The sequence below is a fragment of the Caenorhabditis elegans genome, chromosome X, assembly GCF_000002985.6.
Source record: "Caenorhabditis elegans chromosome X".
Lineage (NCBI taxonomy): Eukaryota > Metazoa > Nematoda > Chromadorea > Rhabditida > Rhabditidae > Caenorhabditis > Caenorhabditis elegans.
The window spans coordinates 14,866,220-14,888,039 of NC_003284.9; the positions used below are offsets into that span (position 1 = coordinate 14,866,220).

Consider the following 21,820-nt stretch of genomic DNA (forward strand, 5'->3'; position numbering starts at 1 on the left):
CATCCATTGGTAAGGAAAGAGACTGGAAACTCTACGAAGACGCCATCAAGGACTTGAAGAACTATTCAAGCTTCGGTTCGTAAGAATCACGGCCCGAAAAGTGATACATGTACGCAATTTGTCTACCGTACATCTGGGCGTCTGGGCGCATTTTTCTCAAAAAACGGCTGGTCCAACATTTTTGTGATGCATCTAAAAAATGTTCGAAAATAAATTCTGAAATTTTTGGACCAACGCTTTTTTCTTTAAAACGCGCCCAAACCTGGCTTAACTCAAATTATCAGAGTAGAACGCATTTGTATGGATGTACCACTTGCCGGGCCGTGCGAATCTTTCCTCAAAACTCCCCGGCAAGGTAAGGACGTCTGGAGAATCATACCAAACAATGAAAGAGTAATCTTTTTCGAGCAGATTGTGCTACCAGCTCTCCTACACTCTAGTGAAACTTGGGAATGTAATGCTGGATCCACCCTGAGACTCAAAAGAACTGTCAATGATCTCATCGAAGCTTCAGGAATTCGGAAGTAGAACTTCAACCTGAATCGATACCTTCTTGCAAAGCAATCACAATTCGCGGGACACATTTTGAGTAGAGACCAAAGCCGCTGGACAAAAATCCGCACCGAAGGGGACCCAAGTAAAAACAAAAATTGGGAACGTGCCGTTGGAGGACAGAAGAAGAGATTGAATAAAGACATTGACGACAAATACTCAATTCTACCACAACTCCGCTAGGTCTGGACAAGTCGTCGTCGTAGAATAAGACTGGGAATTCTCACTCTGAAGGTTCCATGGCAGTCCATTACACGTACCAACCGTGAAAAATGAAAAGAGTTTGTCCGCAGTTGCCTAGCAACTTGAACCAACCGGACATCAGAGTATCAAAGTAAGTAAGTAAAATCGATAAAATTACATACCGCGTTGGGCATTGTGGCAGAATCTTGGTGCTGCTGGTTCTTCATGTAGGTGGAAACGTCAACAAATGAAATCTCTTCCTTTGGAGTTGAGCATGTAGATGCTTCGAGCACGCTGTTTCCTCTAACTGCTCCTCTGTGAAGGATATCTGAAATATTGAAAAGTTTAGTAAGTTTCATTTGCAAATGTTAGCTTGCCTTTTTGAGAATCTACGGTTGTAGAAATTGCAAGATTCTGTGCAAACATTCCCTTGGACTTTGCAGAGCTTCTGTCATTGAAGGGTTGTCCTGACATTGAGAAAGATTCAGTGTATTTGGATAGCACTACATCATTGACCGTAGACTGCAATTCACATTTTTTCAACCGACGAGCGCGAAGCAACTCCAGCGAATCATTGGGACAGGCAGACCAAATGGTTGATGGGGATCCATCCAGCAGAATTGATGACTCACTCTTGTTTGGCAGAATATCTGAAGAGCTCATAGTCTCGCGAATCACTTCGAGAACTCTACGGTGTGGTAGCACAGTAACGCTTCCGCCAGAAAGTTCAACAGGGGTTCCAAGACTTCTAACATTCTCAGCCGGCATCAATTCCTCAAAAGAGCATTTGGCAAAAAGCTGGTCGAGAGTTCCTGTACGTCCCAGAACACGTTGCATCGACAGCATGCCAAAGTACTGTTGGAAAATCTTCTCAAAATCCTTTTCAATCAAAGTCGGTGACATTCGGTTGCCAAGTTTGCATCGAGCCAAGTGGAAAACCGTTCGAAATTGGCTGACCGATTTCATCTTTCCACACTCGTGTGCCCATTGGAAGTAGAATTCTTTGTAATAATTAAACAGATCCAATCCGTACGCTTGCTTGTAAACCTCAGCTCCACCAATTTTCGTGCTGCATTTGGCGAGCATCTCGAAAAGATTGAGCATCGCTTCGTCCCCGCGAATCTTTTCAAACTTCTCATCGTGCAAAATATGTGCGATTGACTTGATCAATCCTGTTTTCGCTTCCTTAAACGGCAATTTTTTCGCAAGTTCGCCCATTTGCCTGTAAAGTCATTTTAAAGTTTATGTAACCTCGAAATCGAAAAATAGACTTACACTGTGAACCAAATCAAGTTGAGAGAAGTTGGTGCACAGGCAAGGTGTTGGAAGGATTGCTCAATGGACATTACTACCTGAAACACAGAATACAGTCGCGCCAAAGCTATCGCTCAGTGAAAACCGCAATTCCGCCGAGTGGACCCTGTTTTTAAGCCCAAGGCGCTGCTTTTAGTCTTGTCTACTGAAAACAAAGACACGAACAATTATAGAACAGAGAAGACTGAAAAAAACCGTCATCCGTGCTTTCAAAACGGATTCCAGCTTTGCAAAATTTTAGTTTTCACGGAGCGATCACTTGAATTACTTGAAAAAGAAAGCAAAAATTAATACTCTGAAGTGAAAAAAAAATGCAATTTCGTAGAAAAAAATAAAGAAAGAGAACAAAAAAAAACAGTCAAACACCGACAAAACAGCAAACAACTGAATGAAAACACTGCGGACCAACGCGTCCACCAGTCGCGGCAAGTGCGCTCCATTGACGCCACCCGTTTCTCCCACCCGCGCGCAAAACGTAGATTGAGAAAACACACAGAAAGAATAGGCATAGAAAAACATATTTTTAGTCTGGAACTTTTGCCACGACAAAAAGTGACTTCTCACATAAAAATAATTTTTGAGAATTGGGAAAATAATTTCATTGTCTCAGCCCGAAAATTTTTTGTAAACTGAAGAATGTCGGAAAAATAAATATTAATCTGCAACTATTTGACATTTAAAAATTCAATCGACCTTAATGGCTATTTGAGACAATTGTGGAACAAAAACAATTGGAAGATATGGGTTGTCTAATTAAAACTTTTTATTCAACAATAATTTGAGGAAAAAAAGTATAATTCATGAAATTAAAATACGTATTAATACTTTTGTAAATTAAAATAAAAAGGTGAGCAAAACTACTAGAAATTTAAAAAAAAGGCAACGAAAAAACAATGAAAACTCGTAAATTTTAAATGGCAAGTGGAGGAATTTTTCTATCGGGGAGATCTTCAATTATTATTTAAAAGCAATATTTAGTCATTCAATAATATTTTCTAAAACTAGTCAAGTACAAAAGCTTTGAGAGGATATTTGTAACTGGTAACTGGGGGAAACAACTGTAACTGGTAACTGGGGGAAGCTAGGTGTAAGGGGATCACGGTGTCTCTACAAGACAGCAGCCGGAAAGAGGGACATAAATGAAAATATGGGAGCTCAAAAATGATTATGGTAAATGCAGGAAATTACTGATAGCCGGCAAATTTGTGATTGAAAAAAGCATAATCACACGATTCTAACCTCAGAATGTGTGCTTAATGGGGAAAGGAAACAAACAAGAGTACTTGAATCAAGGTGAAACAAACATAAAAAAAGTGAATTAGGTTGCAAGTAGATTTCTAGTTCTTGGGACCTCCAGAACTGGTGGATGCTCTATCGTTAAAGTTTCCAGTCGCCATGCGTGGTTGCTTCATTGGAGATTCCGCAGATGTGACTGTGGCAGTGAGCTGTCGACGTCTCTGAAAAAAAATAATTTAAAAGTAAAATCTGAATTTTAACGAATAAACAACCGACAAAAGAATTTTTTCACATGCTAGCTTCAAATAGCACTGGATTAGTATCGATAAAATTACATACCGCGTTGAGCATTGAGCTAGAAACGTCTTGCAGCTGGAATTTCGGGTAGGTGCCAAATTTGACAATTGGCGAATTGGTTGGCGGGGATTCATTCAACAGAACTGATGACCCACTCTTGTTTGGCGAAATATATGAAGAGCTTATCATAGTTCCGCGAGCCACTTCAAGAATTCTATGGTCTGGTCGTACAGCAACGGTTCTGCCAGAAAGTTCACGAGAATTTCCAAAACTCATAACATTCTCCGCCCATGCAAATTTCTCAATCATTCCTCTGCCAAAAAGCTTGTCGAGAGCCTTACGTTCCAGACCACTTATCATCGGAAGCTGACCAAAGTACTGTTGGAAAATCTTTTCAAAATCCTTTACAATCAAAGTCGGTGACATCTGGTAGTAAAGATTGGATAGAGCCAAGTGGAAAACCGTTCGAAATTCGCTGACCGCTTTCTTCTTTCCACACCCGTGTGCCCATTGGAAGAAGAATTGTTTGTAATCATTGAACATATCCAATCCATATGTATGATTATCCACTTCAGGTACGCCAACTTTCGTAGTGTAGTAGGCGAGCATCATAAGTTTGAGCATCGCTTGGGGCCCGCGAATCTTTTCAAACTTCTCATCGTGCAAAATATGTGCGATTGACTTGATCAATCCTGCTTGCATTTTTTTAAAAGGCAATTCTGTGGTCATTTCAATCATTTCCCTGTAAAAGAACATGTCAAAGTTCATGCAACTGAAATTTAAAAAAAAAAACTTACGCTGTGAACCGAATCAAGTTGAGAGAAGTTGGTTCATCGGCAAGGTGTTGGAAGGATTGTTCAATGGGCGTCACCATCTGAAACACAAAATTATAATTAAAAAATAAAGCAAAAATTATTGTCTAATTTTCTGGGTAACTGCAACAATCAAAAGAACAAGAAAACGCATTTGAACATCAGCAAAAAACATCAAACGACTGAATGAAAAAAACAACGCGGAATGACGAACTGGCTCCCTGGATTTTTGGCAACGTCTTGGGAATCTCCAACATCCACGGAAATTTTTTCTTCAACTGCCTTTCATTCACTCGTCTCTCCCAACTAAACTAGATTCCCAAAAAAAAAAACAGAAGGTGGACAGTTGCCGGGAACAAGGGTGTGGGGAGGATGGAAATCGACTTCTTCATTTCATAAATGATCCATCTTGTCAAGGATGTCAACACATTCTCCAATCACTTCAATCTCAGTGATCACTGTTTGATTCGATTGACATGGGCTATCTCGTCGAAATCCGAACGCGTTCACTCGTTTAAAGACTCTTTACGAAAACGCCATCAAAGACTTAAAACACAATTCAAGCTTCGGTTCGTACGAATCTTTTGTCAAACCTTTCTGGCAAGGACTGGCTCCCTTCCTGCTCTCAAACGTCAAGGGACCAACGATATTACAAAAGAGAGAATATAATTTCTCGAATCTCCCGATCCAGATCGCGGATCGGGAAATCCGCCCCTGCCAACATTTCTTTGAAATACCTCGAAATAGCAGATCTTACTGCCAACCGCATAGAAATCCGGAAAATCGTTGAACCCTACTTCAAATGAATCAAGTCTTGCACGAAGTCTAAGTCTTCATAATTGCAATCCCGTTCTAGCCATTCTCTAGTGCAAAGTACGACTAGAGACCAGTAAACTCATTAAATCTGCTCCAGGTCTAGACAATGTAGATTCTGCGATACGCTAACATGGAGGTGAAACCGTAGTTGGCGTAGTCACTGCTCCGCAGTTGCCTCGCAACTTGAACCGACCAGACATCAAAGTATCAAAGTAAGTAAGGAAAATCGATAAAATGACTTACCGAGTTGGGCATAGTGCTAGAAGCTTGGTGCTGCTGGTTCTTCATGTAGGTGCCGAAGTTGACAATTGAAATCTCTTCCTTTGGAGTTGAGCATGTAGATGCTTCGAGCACGATGTTTCCTCTAACTGCTCCTCTGTGAAGGATATCTGAAATATTGAAAAGTTTAGTAAGTTTCATTTGCAAATGTTGGCTTGCCTTTTTGAGAATCTACGGTTGTGACTGTGGCAGTGAGCTGTCGACGTCTCTGAAAAAAATAATTTAAAAGTAAAATCTGAATTTTAACAAATAAGCAACCAACAAAAGAATTATTTCACATGCTAGCTTCAAATAGCACTGGGTTAAAATCGATAGAATGACATACCGCGTTGAGCATTGAGCTAGAAACGTTTTGCAGATGGATCTTCGGGTAGGTGCCAAATTTGATAATTGGCGAATTGGTTGGCGGCGATTTATTCAACAGAACTGATGAGTCACTCTTGTTTGGCGAAATTTCTGAAGAGCTCATCATAGTTCCGCGAGCCACTTCAAGAACTCTATGGTTTGGTCGCACATCAACGCTTCTGCCAGAAAGTTCACGAGAGTTTCCAAAACTCATAACATTCTCCGCTGACGCAAATTCCTCCACAGAGCATCCGGCAAAAAGCTTGTTGAGAGTTTCCGTACGTTCCAGACAATGATGCATCGACAGCTTACCAAAGTACTGTTGGAAAATATTTTCAAAATCCTTTTCAATGGAAATCGGTGACAAGTGGTAGAAAAGTTGGGATCGAGCCAAGAAGAAAACCGTTCGAAATTGGCTGACCGATTTTATCTTCCCACACTCGTGTGCCCATTGGAAGTAGAATTCTTTGTAATAATTAAACAGATCCAATCCGTACGCTTGCTTGTAAACCTCAGCTCCACCAATTTTCGTGCTGCATTTGGCGAGCATCTCGAAAAGATTGAGCATCGCTTCGTCCCCGCGAATCTTTTCAAACTTCTCATCGTGCAAAATATGTGCGATTGACTTGATCAATCCTGTTTTCGCTTCCTTAGACGGCAATTCTTTCGCAAGTTCGCTCATTTCCCTGTAAAGTCATGTTAAAGTTTATGAAACCTGAATTGAGAAATAGACTTACACTGTGAACCAAATCAAGTTGAGAGAAGTTGGTGCACAGGCAAGGTGTTGGAAGTATTGCTCAATAGACATTACCACCTGAAACACAAAATACAGTCGCGCCAAAGCTATCGCTCCGTGAACACAGCAGTTCCGCAGAGTGGGCCCTGTTTTTAAGTTAGGGACGCGGCTTTCAGTCTTATTTTTTTTTTACTAAAAACAAAGACCCAAAAAATTGTAAAACAGATAATACTGAAAAAACCGCCGCCGCTGCTTGCAAACGGGGTACCGGCTGCGCAAAATTGCATTTTTCACGCAACTGTAATTACTAAAAAACAAATCAAAAATTAATATTTTAAAGTAGAAAAATTTTTAAAAAATTTCAAAAGAACAAAAAGAAAGAGAACAAAAAAAAGCAGTTGCACATCGACGAAACATCCAAAACTGAATGAAAACAGCCGAGAACACTGCGGACCTTCACAAGTTGCGGCAAGTGCGCTCCATTGACAACCATTCCTCCGCGCGCGCGCAAAACACCGATTGCGAAAACAATGTTTTTCTAGAGATATAAAAAGTGAGAGAGAGAAAAAATGGGTTTCAATTTGGAAGATTTATCACAATAAAAGCTGACTTATTCCAACTTTTGAATGGATTTTTCAAAAATAATTTCATTGTCACAGCCCGGAGGCTCTCTCATTTTTGTACACTGAGAAATAAAGGAAAAATAATTATAGATCTGTAACTATTTAAAATATAAAAATTCTATAGACTTTACAATGGCTATTTGTTCTTATTAAAATAAAACGGAGCAAAAAACAAACTATACTTTTGATGATCTGAACAGTTTTGGAGCAAAACTACTAGAAATAAAAAAAAACACTCGCACAAAATGGAAGTCAGGCAATACGTTAGAAATCATTAAAGGATGTTTCGTTATGAGATTTCAAAATTTTCAAAAAAATAAGTATTTTTTATTTGTGCACCACTGGCTGAAAATGTATTCAAATTAACGGAAAAACGCGTAATAAACGATCAAAATAATTATTAAAAAGTTATAATCAAATAAAAAATTAAGTTCCAGACGCTTTGGCAACGGGAAGTTGGCGTAAATTTTGATTTCAGCTGAAAATGGGCCTTTTTTTTCAGAACTTTGAATTGCCATAACATTTTTTTAGAATTTTTCAAAACGTCTCATTGCTAAATTAGGTAGTGTTGGGTCTTTTTTTTTAGATCTAAAAAAGCAAAGTCTCAGATTTCGATACTCCGCCTTTAAACATTATTTTTTTTTAAATATAGTAATTGTTAGATGATTTTGAAATAATTGCTTTTTCGATTCCAATATTAATTTTTTTTTGCAAACTGTTTTCATAGTTTCAAATCATCTACCCATGTTCTGTTAAAAAATAGGTTCGTGTCTATAAATTTTCTTTCTAAAATTTGTCCATCACTACTCTCACTAAAAAATCGTTTTCCATCCTTTCATCATCCATCATTATTTCCTCCTTCTCTAAACAACTTTCCTCACTCTTTGCAAAAGTCTCAAGAACCCTTTAATTGTCGTATAAACCACACACCGTTAGGTTCTAACGGACTATGTTGTTTCTTTTTGGAGGGACGTAATTAGATGTAATTGAGTCTATTGAATGTTTCGCGCCTTGGTAACCTTGAACACGTATTGTCACATAGGTGTTTGAAACCGAAGACTGGAGACTTTTCGGTTGTATTTTAGAATTTAATTCCAGTTGTATCCCCAGTTGTTGATTTTTTTTAATTGTTATAATTGAAACTAAAAATAACTTCATTGACACAAATATAAAATGTTATTGAAAATTGCCTTACTAATCTCAAAAACAAAGAATCTAGAACAAACGCATCAAGGTACTCATCGTTGTCTATTCAAGTACACTTTTGAGTCAAGAGTGTCATTGTGATTGAGTTTCGCAATTCAGATTACTTTAATCATGTGGCGTTACCCAAAACAATTTGTCTTCAATTGCACACGTTGATCTATTCAAGTAATCATTTCAGTTTTAAGACGATTTTGAAGGTTTCATCGTTTTCTTTAAATGTAATAATTTGGATGCAACTTTTTAATGATTTTTCATCGTGTTTTTCCAACGAAGAAAAATAAAAATTTCTCATTGCGAAAAAACTTCTGGATGAAAACATATTATGTATTGTGTAGGATATATAGGGTTATTCAAGTAATGCTGGAAAATTTATTTAAATACATTTATGGCGTCACAACTCTATGAAAATACTTGTTTTTATTGTATTTGATAGTTTTTTTCCGACACTACTTAAATAACTCCAATAAATCATTTTTTAGTCCTTTCTGAAAAAATTGAAAAATCATCCAAAACTATTGAATTGAAAAGCTCATATTTTTCAAAATTTTGACAATTTGCCAAAACTTTGACCGGAAATTATGAAAATCATAAAAATTTTTGGCGTTTTATTATAATATTCGGTCAAGGACAAATCCTCATTGACGCTACTCCACCTTCAATTATTTTGCACTGACTTATTACCAAACCAGCTTGTGATTATTTTAGTGAATCCAAAATGAGTTTTTTCTTCAGTAATCAACTTTTTAGTACAAAGCCATCTAAATTGTGTATATTTGAACGTGTTGTCCTATGGAATAATATTTAATTCTATCACCTTTAGAAATTGCAGAGTGACAAAGTATTTTTGCCACTTCAAAATTTATTTATGCATGTATATTTCAAAAAAAAAACCTTAACATGACAAAAAAAATATTGCAACAAATTATGCTTTTTTCTTTAGAAAAAAAGAACTCGCTATATTTATTTTTTGGCAATTTTCAAAAATTCAGAAGTCATTATCCAGAAGCTTGATGTTTTATAATTTTGTTCTTTGACATTACTTTTGCTATAACCAACCATTCTACAACGTATTTTTTGTCCAAGTGTTCATATCCCATAGATATATTTCAACAATATAAAACTATCCGCCCATCCGCCCCATCTTATTTACCTTAGAAATTGAAAATGGACAGGTGCTCAGTGACTGTTGTTCGCAGCTCCCACCGAATCAACTGTCATCTCCTCGCTTTTCTCTTTCTTCGCCTCATCTCTTTTTTGCGCGCCCGTTAACCTTTGAGCGAAAGAGCAAATAGACATATATGAAACCTTTCGCTGTTCGTCTTTCTCTTCTTCTTCTTTCTTTTCATCAAAGATTCGGTTGCGGTCAACTGTTATTTGGATGATTTCATAGAGTAATTTTGGACTTTCCTGAATACCAGTTCAATTATTTTCTTCTTGTTCTTCCACCTCGCTTGTAAATCCTATCTTAATCGCTTCTTTTGTACAACGTTCTCAATTGCTTCAATCTTGTACAAGTGTTGCCGATTCAGACAAAAACAGCAAAACAATGTCGTCAGCAATTTTTATGGCTTCGGTATTTAGTTTAATAACTGGTAAATCAGCTTGCAGAGCTTCTAGTAAAAAATTTTGATTTCAGTTGTTAAAAGTCAAGATATCCGATGTTATGCCTGCACCACAATTGACGCAAATGCAATGTTAAGTGAAATATCTGACCCAAACTGGTTGCGATGGCTGGAAAATGTTCGATACGTGCCTTTCAGTCAAAAATGTATCGATTACTTTGAGGTGAGAGGTGTTTGTAGAGAATTGACCACGAGTTGGTTCTTTTGTTGACAATGTGCATTGGGTGTTTGGTTTCGGACCTCGATTTCTAAGACGGTCACTCAATGGGATTATGTAGTGGGAACGAGACTCGTGTTTTGTAGCAAAATTCTACGAGCCTGACAACATAAATTGTTGGGTGTGACATTGTTTATACAGTGAAGGATGGTTTTCAGGTTTTGTGCAATTTCGGCAATTTCAGCGATTTTGGCAATTGTCGAAAATTGCCCAAAATTTGCCTAAAATTTCTAAATTCAGAAACTGAAAGGCTCCAAAGTTTTATAGTTTTTACGAGTATAAATGCATTTTGTGACAGAATTTTCACTTTTCAATTGACTGAAACCTCGAAAATTTGAGTTTGTGTTGTGGAAAAAGGAAGGAAACATGTCGAGGCCAAACTTTAAAGTTTTGAAATGTACATAATTAAGAAATTGTCCATATATTAAAAAAAAAGCCTAAATTGCCAATTGACGAATATTTCAAAAACGAGTTCCAAATAGAGGCTGAACCTTGGGGTAAGGCCGGACTTGAACTCGTGACATCAAGCCACTGCCGACCAGTGGTGGGCGGCTTATAGCCGAATTAGCCGTCAGCCGATCTTTTACCGATTAGCACCGTTTTCCCGTTTGTGGTTCGCCTTGTCTCGTCAAACGGGGATGCGATGACGTGCGTCGTCCTCGCTCGTCTCTTCTACGATCGATAGGTGTTCCCAGTAACCTGCATTCTTTCCACTGCAACTAGTGGAACCCGTGAGGTGTCCGTACATCCAGAAGATGACCTCCCTTCATATTGTTGTCCCACTATCTGCCAGGGTGCTGCGAAAGCGTATCTCTGGCCTGGCGGAGGGCCAGCTAACTCTCTCCCTCAAGCCTTCGGGAGCTTCCTGTGTCATCGGTAAATTTTGGGGTCTATCAGGGTCCTGCGAAAGCGAATCTCTGGCCTGGCAGAGGGCCAGCTAACTCTCTCCCTCAAGCCTTCGGGTGCTTCCTGGGTAATCGGTGAATTTTGGGCGGTCGTTGTTGGGTACCGCATGTTTTCGACCCTCGCTAAGTGTGAGGGAGCCGGGTAAAACCGCACGTTCGAATGGTCTCTAACCCAACTCTCCAGTCTTCTTTCATTTAGGAATCGAAGGAAGACTGGAGGTCTGCCTAGGGTAGGCTAAGCTTGCCTAGGGTAGGCTAGGTTTGCCTGGGGTAGGCAAACGGTTTGCCTGGGGCAGGCTAGGGCTGCCTAGGGTAGGCTAGGTCTGCCTAGGGTAGGCTACGTCTGTCTAGGGTAGGCTACGTCTGTCTAGGGTAGGCTACGTCTGCCTAGGGTAGGCTAGGTCTGCCTAGGGTAGGCTAGGGCTGCTTAGGTCTGCCTAGGGTAGGCTAGGTCTGCCTAGGGTGGGCTAGGTTTGCCTAGGGTAGGCTAGGGCTGCTTAGGGTTGCCTAGGGTAGCCCTCCGCCTCCCGCATCTCTCTAGGGTCTGGGGTAGGGCTGTCTAGGGTAGGCTGGGGTCTGGGTAAGGGCTGTCTAGAGTAGGCTGGGGTCTGGGTAAGGGCTGTCTAGGGTAGGCTAGGGTCTGGGGTAGGGCTGTCTAGGCTATGGGATAGGGCTGTCTAGGGTCGGCTGGGGTAGTGCCTTCTAGGGTAGGCTAGGGTCTGGGGTAGGGTTGTCTAGGCTCTGGGCAGGACTGTCTAGGGTAGGCTAGTTTTATTGTTTAATTGCTTTCAGTACGTTTTTTTGTTTCTGTTATCAAGTGAATTGTTTTTACTTACTTGATAACCCACAAAATTAGTGAAAATCTTGCTGAATGAACAAAAAAATCTGAAATTGATAAAGTTAGCCGCATTAGCCGAATTTCAGCCGACCGGCTAACTCGGCTAATATTTCTCTAAAATGAGCAGTTTTCCAGGTTGATCAAGCTCTTCGTGATGGAGTTCGCAGCAATGAGTGCTCAAATGGAGTCTGCATGAAAATGATTTTCCAGGAAAAAAGCGGTGAGATAGATCAAAATTAATTGTTTATTTTATTTTCTTTTTACTTATTTTAGGAATCAATCATGTTTGGAGAAGTTGCATACCAAATGCAAAAGAACAAATCCGATCAGACTGTACAAAAATTACTAGTGGAGAAGGTATGTAATATTCAAATTGTTCCATATAATAAAAAAAAAATATATATATAACTTTCAGGAAACCTTGAAGTTTGCACATGCGATGGTAATTTATGCAACAATGACGTCAATTTAAATCTAATACTAATAATTATGTTTTCTGCAGCTGTGTTATTATTATGATGAGTTGTTCATTAAACCTACATATCGGAATCAAATCAAACTTAGATCTCTATTCTTTTCATTTTCCATCGGTTTTATATAGAACTTTTGCCGAAGTATTTTGATTGCATACCAAATAAATGTTTTTACGTTGTTGGAAATGTTTATTAAAATTTAAAGGAACACAGAATAGCCAAAGTGTTTTTAATTTCCAAATTTTTTTTTACTCCTCGAACAGTACCCTTGAACTTCAGCTCGCTATTTTGAATATTCCTGTCACGAAGTCGGTGAATACAAAGATTCACTCGCTCACGACTTATTAATAAATCTAAGGATTTATTAACAAATGATTAAATGTAAAGATTGATTCATTGTTATTACGTAACACTTGCTCTTCAACACTCAACATCATCTCTTCAATCAACGGCAACAACCATGCAGAAGGACGGCGTCAGAAACCCCGATTCAAACTACCGCCAAAAGGACGATTCAAGGCGCATGAGGTCTCGCCACGACACATACAACAACGACTGCGACCGTACTCTTGTCATCATGGCGCAGCGCACATTGGCCTATATCGTCAGTCTTCATCGGTCTTCACCACCGCAGCACGTGCCCGACGGTGGCACGTTTAAATGAATGTTGAGTGTTAGTGATTCAAGGTTTTCCCCTTGAATCACTCGTAATAAATGAGTTAATTAAATAAGAGTCTTTTGTTAGTTCCTATCAGTACCTCATGGGCCGGAAACCACTCCGAAACAATTCCCATAATTTTATTGTTTTCCATTTTCCAGGAAAAAAAACAGTTCTTTGACATTTTCAAGCCAAAAACTATGTGTGTTCCGTCTTAAGACCATGCATTGGAAATTACGTTCGTCACTATTTTTGTGTGTATGTGTTTTGGATTCCTCTTCTCACATTTGCGGTCACAACAGTATCGTTCATCGGTTTTTATGTTGTGATAAAATAGAGAAAAAGTAAAACGAGCATATTTTTGATAGCGGAAGAAAAATTTTGAGATTACATATAACAAAGCGGAAAGTGATTATCAAATGTCAAATTATCAAATAATTTGGAAGCTTTTCAATTCAATATACAGGGTTGATTTTCAATAGGTGGTGCAAGTAAAAAAGAAATACTGTATTTATATTTAAAGATAAATACATTTTGTTTAAACACGTAAATATTGTTTCAAGCTGGCCGCATATCAAAATAAAACCGTACAAAAACTTTCCAGTTTTTCTTAATTTTCAGTCAAGGTTTTAGTAAAATAGCGAGGCGACGAAAATATATAACTTTCCGAGAAGTTCAGAGCAGTTAATAATTATTATCAACTTTTTACAGAATGGTTTACATTTTTTCAACATTAATTATAGTTAAAGGACAATACATTTTTCAAAATATTCACTGTAAATATGAATGAATACTTTTGGAAAATAATCAAAAAGCTGACTGACTACTGTTAAACAATGGCGGAGTGATAAACTAGCAAATTCACTTATTATGCACATAATTATAATGCAGGATAAGATGACTGACTTTCAAGACATTCACTATTTAATGATTAGACTTCCATTTTTGACCATCCCATTTTGACATAAGAACTCCTTGATATTTTGTTCTCTTTGAAAAGTCTTGTTTTACTCTACTTTAAATGAATTCATTTTCGTCATGGACGATCTCTTCAAAAAGTATGTGGGCACCTTTACTTTGAATACACGCAATCTTCACCGTAGTTTCATGTTGCTCGAATGAATATTCAATGATTGGAGGGCAAGATTTATGAAGAGATTGCCGTGAAATCATTTTGCGAGGCGAATCATCGAGGAAGCAACTGATTCGTGATGAATAATTTGCGCGGTGGATAAGTTTTTGGTTTCAAAGTACCCCCCCCCCCCCCCCCCGAGAAGAGGTGGAAAAAAGTTGAAGAATTAGATGAAGGAGAAGTCCAAGTGTTACGTCAACAATTTACAAATGCATAGAGTTGGTATAATTAGTTTCGGAGGGTGTCGGTGGCTAAATTTATCTGTTAGTTACCTCCCAGCATGAATTCCGTGTATTCACTGTGTTCAGTCCCTCGACTGCTCGGTTATACAGCTGATAGATAGACGAGGAAGAAGAAAACACACAAAAACGTAAAGTGGGCCTCTTTAAAAAAATTTAAAAAACAAAATAAGGACACAAAAATATAAATATGCATTGTTTTCATTTTTCAAAACGAGGGTAGCTTCGAGAAATTTCCATTTTCAAATCAAACGAATTGCTACAACAATGTCAAAATGTTAAAATTTTTCTTGGTGGTACTGTATGACTCTAAAGTTTGATCTGGAAAAATTTGTTTTTTCGTAGATAACGTTTCTTACCTAAAAAGCGGTTTTTAACCTGATAGTTGAGATAACCTGGTTTATACAATAAATTTTCAAATGAGATAATTTTTAATAACTTTAAAAAAAAATTTTTTTATATCGTTGGTTTTCGAAACTTGATTTTCAGCAAATTTTTAAAATTTGAATCAACTTGCTCTCAAAGACACGTTTATTGTCTTACGACTTTTAAAACCGGAGTAAATTTAATTTTTCGATGAATCAATTTCAGATAAATCTCAGAACAAGCACTTTACTGTTTCTTACTTGTTTTATGCAATTTACCATTTCAAGTTTTCTATGCCCCCGCGTTCTTTTACCAAACGCCTTCCAGTGGACACTCTAGAATTTCTTCAGCACAAGAAGGCGTGGCCTCTGAAAAGGCGGAGCAAAGTGCGCGGAGCCCAAGTTAGTGGAGAAGACGGACCAGTATATAAGCCACGAGCAGTGCTCAGTCCACACTTTTCAAGTAGAAAATGCTCTCCGGAGTCCTTTTTTCTATTTTTGTACTCGCCATATCGGCCAACGCTAGCTGTGATGTGTCCGCACTGACCACCGAGAATGAGAAGGAACTCGGACTCCGGATTTGCCATCTTGAGGTATGTTGATCATTTTTTTTAGTTTCCAAAGTGGTTTTTTATTCCTGTAAAATCTAAAATGTTTTGCAGGCGGAGATGCAAGTCGTCCAAAGAGCCTTGCAGGAGGTGATGCAGCAGACAGATGTCACACTGTACGATCAAGAAGTTCCGGTGATGAACAAGCGTAAAAACGAGTTTATCCGATTTGGAAAACGCAGTGACGGGTTAGTACATATTTGGTATTTGTCGGTCATTTCAAATATCATTTCTTTCTCAGAATGGAAAAACGAAAGAACGAGTTCATCCGGTTTGGAAAGAGAAAAAATGAGTTCATCCGATTCGGAAGATCCGATAAGGGACTTGGACTCGACGACAACGACGTTTCCAGTGAGTTTTTCGGTTACACCTCTGATGTATTTTATCTGTAAGTGGTTTTGCAGTGGAGAAACGAAAGAACGAATTCATTCGATTCGGGTGATTCGCGTTCAGAGATGGATGTGTGCTTCTTGATGATTTGGGCCAAATTGTGTTCTATACTGATAATGTTTTGTTAGATTTCTTATTCTCCATGCTAATTTTTTTTCTTTTATCTCTGCAAAACGTCAGTTAGAATAAACTTTCATTGTTTTTCTGGTTTTTTTTTCTTTTTTTTTCCATCTTATCTCAATTTTCACAAGACTTGGATATTCACAGGCTTGATGTATGAATTGCATAATATGTCCCAGCCGAATGACCAAATCCGTTTTTTTTCTTTGTATGACCACTCATCGTATTCAAATTTGCTTACAAGTACGCATGATCCCCCTGCGGGCGCGCGCATCAAACAGACGTAAGACCGGTTTTCGAGGAAAAACTGTGTATATCTTTCTATCCGAAATCCTGTGTCATTGAAATATTTCACAATTTGGATACAATTTTCTCGGCCCAAACATGTTGTATAGTCAGTGAGAAGAAGAAAAGTAAATTTTTTGTTGAAATGAGACAACATATTTCATGTTTCGCTAGGCTACGAGAACGTGGGACACTTGTGATTTTTTTTTGCTTGACAAATGATGGGGCCAAGCGATTTCAAGAAGTCTAAACAAGATAATTTTGGCGTCATAGTTTTTGATAGAAGATTTTTTGAAAATTAGAATCAAGATGGTTCTATTGCAGTACATTCAAAAATAGGAGTGGGCTTCAGCCGAGTTTCACGATTGATAGTTCAAGAATTTTCTCTAAATTAAAACACATAACTATACTTTCAGTTCCCACTAAACTGAAATTCTCAATGCTTCAAAACTGCTTACCGTTTTCTACTAAGTTCTTGATAGCTCAGTCGGTAGTGGTGGTCGCTAGCAATCTGGAGGTCACGAGTTCAAGTCCGGCCTCACTCCCTAGGTTCACCCAGCCTCCATTGGCAAGGTGAGCAATCCATAACTGGATTTTCCGCCACAGTCTCCGGCTAGGACGTGGCTTAAATTATAGCCCAGTAGGAGCACCATCAGGCAGTGTACCTGGCTCCTAGATCCGCAGTGCATCGCACTTGAAGAAGGGATCGTCTTTTAATCCTTTAATCCTTTTTTATACCTTAAAACTTTATTTTTACTATCTGCAAAGTAAGTTCATCTCAGATTTTCTAATTAAAAAACCCCTGCTTCGTTGTCGTAATAATGCGTCATCTCAAAGTTATTGAAATTCCGCCACTTTTCTTCTGGATCTCACTTTCCACGGATAAAAAAGAAAGCCGAAACTTTCTTATTCTCATGCCTCGTCACCTCCGAAACTAGTCCGATGACTCAATAATTCGGTGAAGAATGGCTTGCCATAATAAAAAAAAATTGGGCGATATAGTCAACGGCAAAATTTAAATTCAAGGTGTATACTTTAAGCAGAAATACTTGGTCAGTGCAAATTAATTTTCAGTTCACTAAAAATTAGTCAAGCGGAATCTGGTAAACAATTAGGAAAACAAACACTTGAGGACGGAAGATTATCCCTGAAATACTTTTCTTTTATATTGTTGTAAAAATTCTCAAGACGCTTCGAAGAATTTCGGAAATGTTCGCAACACAGGATAAACGAGATGTTGACCAGCTGTGGTGGAGGTATGGGCTATTGCCATTAGTCGCACTTTAGTCGATGATGATGGCAGACAATTACCGTCCTATTGACAGCTAGTTTCTACTGCCCGCCGCTACCGTCACCACGTAATCTGGCCACGCTATTGCTTCTGCACACGATTTTTCTCTCGGAGGAGGAGGAGGAGGAGGAGGACAACTATTTTTTCGTTACTGCTTTATGTTTTGCGAGTTTTACGATTGATCTAAACTTTTCGATTCTTTTTGTTAAATTTTACGAGAAATATAGAAATGTTTAAGTTTGGAAAAAAGTGATTTGTACGAAATTTCCTTATTAATGTAGGACCATTAAAAATCTTACAATTTGTTTGTAACTTAATAGTTTGGCTTTAACGATAAAGAAATTCAAATTCGTAAATGTGTTACGTAAACTTTCCTAATGTGTCAAAAAGCAAAGAGTTTATGTATATTGAAATCAATAATTTAAAAATGAATTTTATTTATAAACAGCTTTGAATTTTAGTTGAATCACTTTTCGAGTTTAGCGCAACTTTTGCCAATTTGAAAATTTAAAGCATATCTTTAAAACTTTAAACATATATTTTTCTTAACTATTTCAAAATTTACAAGAACGCCTTTAACAAATAGCATCAAACATCTACTTCAAATACAGAGAATTGATAAAATCTATCCCGAATATTTTTTCTACGAAACAACTTGTTCTTTTATTTTTTTCTTTTCAAACTTTCCGGATGCCACAAGATAGAAGATTTTTTTTCTTATTTTTAATGAAAATTAGTGATTTTTTCCGCAATGAACACACAGACAAAATTCTGACCAAACTAAATCTGTCTATTGACTTGCTTAAGAATTGTTGAAAAATGGCAAAGTACTAAGTGAAGAAATTAGAAAGCGAAAAACGGAAAATCATTTAATCAAACGTAACCGCGCGGAAATGTCTAATTTATCTTCTGGATTGAATTTATGTTAAACATGATAAGAAAATAAATTCCAATATTCTCTTTTAGAAATTTCAAAGTGATTTTTTTCTAATTTTAGAGAACTTATAGTGATTTACTGACGGAAATTTTTACGGAAGAAAACCTACCTTTTTGAAATCGCATAGCTGTGAATTTTACCAAGCAAACTGTTAAACTTTTATTGTTTATAAATTTTTTGTCTTAAATTAAAAATTGTTTCGATTTTTCTTTTAACTTACATTCTACAAACTTTGTCAAAATTTTGAAGTCGTATTTATCTAAACCATAGTTATCAAAATAATGGTAACTGTAGCCTAAATTTTTTTTTCAATTTTTAATAAGTAACTGCAATTCGTAGACTTATTTTGAGAAATAATAATTTTTAAGCCGGGAAATGAGCATGTGAGCCATTTCCATTGAAACAGGGGTACGCGGCAATCGAAAGCTTTCGGCATTCGGCGATTCCGGCAATTGAGGAAGATTAAAATTTCCGACAATCGGCCATTCCGGAACTTGCCGATTGCCGGACATTTTCGGCAATTTTTCCACCAAATTAAATTTTGGAAATTGAAAAAATTTCAGTTAGTTCGTCGTTTTCAAAAAACGTCCTTAGAGGATTTAACCATTTTAAGCTTGAAAATAAAAACTTATTTATTCGTAAATCTACAAAAAGTGTTAAATGTATATTTCCGGCATTTCTGATTTCCAGCAATCGGCAATTGCCCCTTGTACTGAAAACATTTTGAGGTACAAATAAAAAAATTCGCATATAAAAATCAACATACAGGGTGGTCTATGATAAGGAACCACCCTGTATAAAATTATAACAAAATTTGTGAACTCCAAATGTTTAGTTTCAGAATTTCTTCAACCTTTCTGAAACCGGTTGTTTATTCTTAAAACGTTATATTTTATAAAAAAAAAGTATTGGAAAATTTGCTGTCTATTACATAGACAGTAAAATGTGAACTTTCATAAGATAATTTCTAATGCCATAGACAATTGCATAGACATTCATTAGATAATAGAGCTTGAGAAAAAAAAATTGAAAAAAATACATTTTACTGTCTACGGATGATTTCTAGTAGCTCTTGGTAATTCTTGTAGAAACAAAAGATAGGATCAAAAAGAGAGGCCGTTGTCTCCCGTTCGTCCCAAAAGATTCCTCTCGTTAATTCAATTCACTCTAATCACACTTTCATGCTGTTTTTCCTGTCATCAAATGCGAATGAATGAGAAGCAGCTATTCCGATTTCAAAGTGATGACCTGTTCCCTTTTGTTCCTTCTCTTCCTTCAACTCATCCTCTTCTACTTCTCCCTCCGTTTCCTCCGTTTTTCACCATTTTCTTCATGTTTTCGTGTTTTCCTTTCTCTTTTTCATTCGTTTACCCTCAACTTTCCTTGTCTAAACCGTTGTTAATTGGATTCTAAGCGATTCCGTGCGAATCCCCCTTCTCTGTCTTTGCTTTGCTTATTTTTGTATAGGTAATCAGCGTACTGTGAAATTTATGGTTGTTCTTTGCCTTTCACTCTAACGGAGACATGGTAGAAACAATAGGGATGAAATCATGCAAGACTCCGAATCACAAGCCGTTTTAGGCGAGAAGCTTTCCGCCCAGAATTTTCTGATTCCGTTTGCTTATAGTACTGGTTTCGTTGGTGTGATCGTGCGCATTTCAAAACGCACTGAGTCTCTGCAATAAAGCTGACCGGTCACCGTCTGATCCGGATCAAGCGGACCGTGGGGCATACGATCAGTTCTGAAAAGTACTGTTCCACTCGGGTATTTTTTTTTGTTATTTTCCGAATTTTTTTGTTAGTTGCAATCACCTCCACTCTATGTACAGAGCCGTTTCTAGGTTTGAGGATAATTTTTTTTAGGTTGTTGAAATACATATAACTCAAAAATAGAATAGTTAACAAAATACTTTAACGAACAAAAAATGTTTTAATTTTGAATTAATTAAAAACAATTTTGTCTTAGCCAAAAACTTCGGTTTAGCAACTGACATCATGTGGGCATCATTTTGACTAGAATTTCTAAATAGCTCTAAAACTATACGTTTTCTTGAAAAAAAAGTACTCAGTCGTGAATACACAACACAAATTGTTCACTTTTTGATTCTAAATTTCGTTTATCTTGTTTAGTGCTTTTTTAATTTTAATTTTCTATGTTTTAATGTTTCCACGGAAAACACTTTGAATAAAAATTAATTTAAATTTAAAACAAATAAAATTAAGTAAGCATTTAATGTTGTATATTTTCGTGTTTGTATTCAAAGTTAAATAATGAAAATTTTTGTGTGAAAATTTTCGCCAATGGGGATTTTGTCTAAATGCACTTATAATGATCCAAAATAACCGAATATCATAGTAAAACACACCAAACATTTTTAGATTTTTCATAATTTCCGGTCAAAGTTTTGGCAAATTTCCAAATTTTGGAAAATAAAAGCTTTTGAGGAAATCCAAAGCAATGATTCATGTTTCGGCCCTGCAATGTTTAAATACAAGCAATTAAAACAAAATTACAGTATAAAAAATGTAGGAATTTTTTTTGGTCGACAACCAAAATTGTGAGTGGCAAAAACTGAGCAATTGTCCCTTTTTGACAGTAAATAAAAACTTTTCAAAAATTTTTTGAAACGTTTTATTATGCTATTCGGTAATTTTGGCACCATAGGAGTAGTTTTAAACATTTTCCCCACTGGCGCTTCTCCACCTTTAAGTTGATGAAGTCAAAAAAGCACCCACAAAATGTCAGAGCTGTGCTAAAAACACTATCTTATTCTCTCTATCTTGTTGATTTCTAACACCATCACTCCTTGTTTTCTGAACCACGTTGATCTCATTTCCTCATTGAACTGACTATCCATATCTTCCCATCACACAATTGATAACCTGCGTTCTTCTGGATCATGATGAAGCTATCCAATAAAATCATTTGACACCGTTTGACATATTTCCGTCTCACAGTCGCTCTTCATTTGGTTTCCTTTCATGTTTTCTTTCGTGATTAATGATCAAATCTGATTTTTGAGATTTCCACAATATTTGTTCAAGTTGGTTTCAAAAAGTAATTTTAACCGTCTTTCTGAAAGCCGTGCTCCTAATTTGATAGTTTGTACTTCAGTTTAATTTTTGAAAACCAAAATAACTCATTAATTGGGAACAATGTTTTCAATTTATTTATCAAATATTCCAAGCGCACAAATATGAATAACGGGAGTGAAAAATGAATTTAAAAATTTTGATGTTTTAATTAATTTAAAATTCCCAATCAATAATTTGGCAAATTACCAAATATTGAAATGAGCTTTTTTCCAGCCTCTACAATTGTATAAATACAAATTTTTAAA

The 21,820-nt window shown here is 37.0% G+C and overlaps 5 protein-coding genes and 8 non-coding genes across 14 annotated transcripts; 3 read left to right on the plus strand and 10 right to left on the minus strand.

The window, feature by feature from the left end:
• Nucleotides 1-881: 881 nt before the first annotated feature.
• On the minus strand, nucleotides 882-2,081 carry F31F6.1 (Protein kinase domain-containing protein; the record flags this gene model as incomplete). Its single annotated transcript, NM_078067.2, has 3 exons — nucleotides 882-1,063; nucleotides 1,113-1,957; nucleotides 2,011-2,081. 3 exons carry the CDS (start codon nucleotides 2,079-2,081, stop codon nucleotides 882-884), a joined length of 1,098 nt encoding a protein of 365 aa, NP_510468.2.
• Nucleotides 2,082-2,794: 713 nt separating this feature from the next.
• F31F6.2 (uncharacterized protein) lies at nucleotides 2,795-5,661 on the minus strand. The gene is made up of 5 exons (NM_001383678.2): nucleotides 5,649-5,661; nucleotides 5,454-5,599; nucleotides 4,380-4,456; nucleotides 3,625-4,324; nucleotides 2,795-3,506 (listed from the first exon to the last, which is right to left on the minus strand). The coding sequence occupies exons 3-5, from the start codon at nucleotides 4,454-4,456 to the stop codon at nucleotides 3,387-3,389; spliced, it is 897 nt and encodes a 298-aa protein (NP_001369915.1). The 5' UTR covers nucleotides 5,454-5,599; nucleotides 5,649-5,661; the 3' UTR covers nucleotides 2,795-3,386.
• Nucleotides 5,617-6,648, minus strand: F31F6.3 (uncharacterized protein; the record flags this gene model as incomplete). Its single annotated transcript, NM_078069.2, has 3 exons — nucleotides 6,572-6,648; nucleotides 5,815-6,520; nucleotides 5,617-5,697 (listed from the first exon to the last, which is right to left on the minus strand). Exons 1-3 carry the CDS (start codon nucleotides 6,640-6,642, stop codon nucleotides 5,617-5,619), a joined length of 858 nt encoding a protein of 285 aa, NP_510470.1. The 5' UTR covers nucleotides 6,643-6,648.
• Nucleotides 6,649-8,081: 1,433 nt separating this feature from the next.
• Nucleotides 8,082-8,518, minus strand: F31F6.12. Its single transcript, NR_072609.1, has one exon. It is a non-coding gene; the product is annotated as an Unclassified non-coding RNA F31F6.12 (non-coding RNA).
• A 1,230-nt stretch (nucleotides 8,519-9,748) lies between these two features.
• On the plus strand, nucleotides 9,749-12,636 carry sssh-1 (UPAR/Ly6 domain-containing protein qvr). Its single transcript, NM_001029452.4, has 5 exons — nucleotides 9,749-9,991; nucleotides 10,036-10,184; nucleotides 12,117-12,201; nucleotides 12,255-12,338; nucleotides 12,397-12,636. Exons 1-5 carry the CDS (start codon nucleotides 9,946-9,948, stop codon nucleotides 12,498-12,500), a joined length of 468 nt encoding a protein of 155 aa, NP_001024623.1. The 5' UTR covers nucleotides 9,749-9,945; the 3' UTR covers nucleotides 12,501-12,636.
• On the minus strand, nucleotides 9,946-10,093 carry F31F6.15. The gene has a single exon (NR_072610.1). It is a non-coding gene; the product is annotated as an Unclassified non-coding RNA F31F6.15 (non-coding RNA).
• A 2,367-nt stretch (nucleotides 12,637-15,003) lies between the features above and the next one.
• Nucleotides 15,004-15,220, minus strand: F31F6.11. Its single transcript, NR_072611.1, has one exon. It is a non-coding gene; the product is annotated as an Unclassified non-coding RNA F31F6.11 (non-coding RNA).
• flp-8 (FMRF-Like Peptide) lies at nucleotides 15,200-16,048 on the plus strand (the record flags this gene model as incomplete). Of its 2 annotated transcripts, NM_171804.8 has the most annotated exons (4): nucleotides 15,317-15,441; nucleotides 15,511-15,644; nucleotides 15,698-15,807; nucleotides 15,861-16,048. In NM_171804.8, exons 1-4 carry the CDS (start codon nucleotides 15,319-15,321, stop codon nucleotides 15,896-15,898), a joined length of 405 nt encoding a protein of 134 aa, NP_741934.1. In that variant the 5' UTR covers nucleotides 15,317-15,318. The 2 variants fall into 2 exon arrangements, with proteins under 2 accessions (NP_741935.1, NP_741934.1); NM_171805.4 differs by lacking the exon at nucleotides 15,861-16,048 and having other exon boundaries at nucleotides 15,200-15,441; nucleotides 15,698-15,848.
• Nucleotides 16,049-17,505: 1,457 nt separating this feature from the next.
• On the minus strand, nucleotides 17,506-17,606 carry F31F6.13. Its single transcript, NR_072613.1, has one exon. It is a non-coding gene; the product is annotated as an Unclassified non-coding RNA F31F6.13 (non-coding RNA).
• Nucleotides 17,506-17,606, plus strand: F31F6.9. Its single transcript, NR_072612.1, has one exon. It is a non-coding gene; the product is annotated as an Unclassified non-coding RNA F31F6.9 (non-coding RNA).
• A 2,022-nt stretch (nucleotides 17,607-19,628) lies between these two features.
• On the minus strand, nucleotides 19,629-19,794 carry F31F6.16. Its single transcript, NR_072614.1, has one exon. It is a non-coding gene; the product is annotated as an Unclassified non-coding RNA F31F6.16 (non-coding RNA).
• A 75-nt stretch (nucleotides 19,795-19,869) lies between these two features.
• F31F6.10 lies at nucleotides 19,870-20,055 on the minus strand. The gene has a single exon (NR_072615.1). It is a non-coding gene; the product is annotated as an Unclassified non-coding RNA F31F6.10 (non-coding RNA).
• Nucleotides 20,056-20,094: 39 nt separating this feature from the next.
• On the minus strand, nucleotides 20,095-20,243 carry F31F6.14. The gene has a single exon (NR_072616.1). It is a non-coding gene; the product is annotated as an Unclassified non-coding RNA F31F6.14 (non-coding RNA).
• Between the last annotated feature and the right edge of the window lie 1,577 nt (nucleotides 20,244-21,820).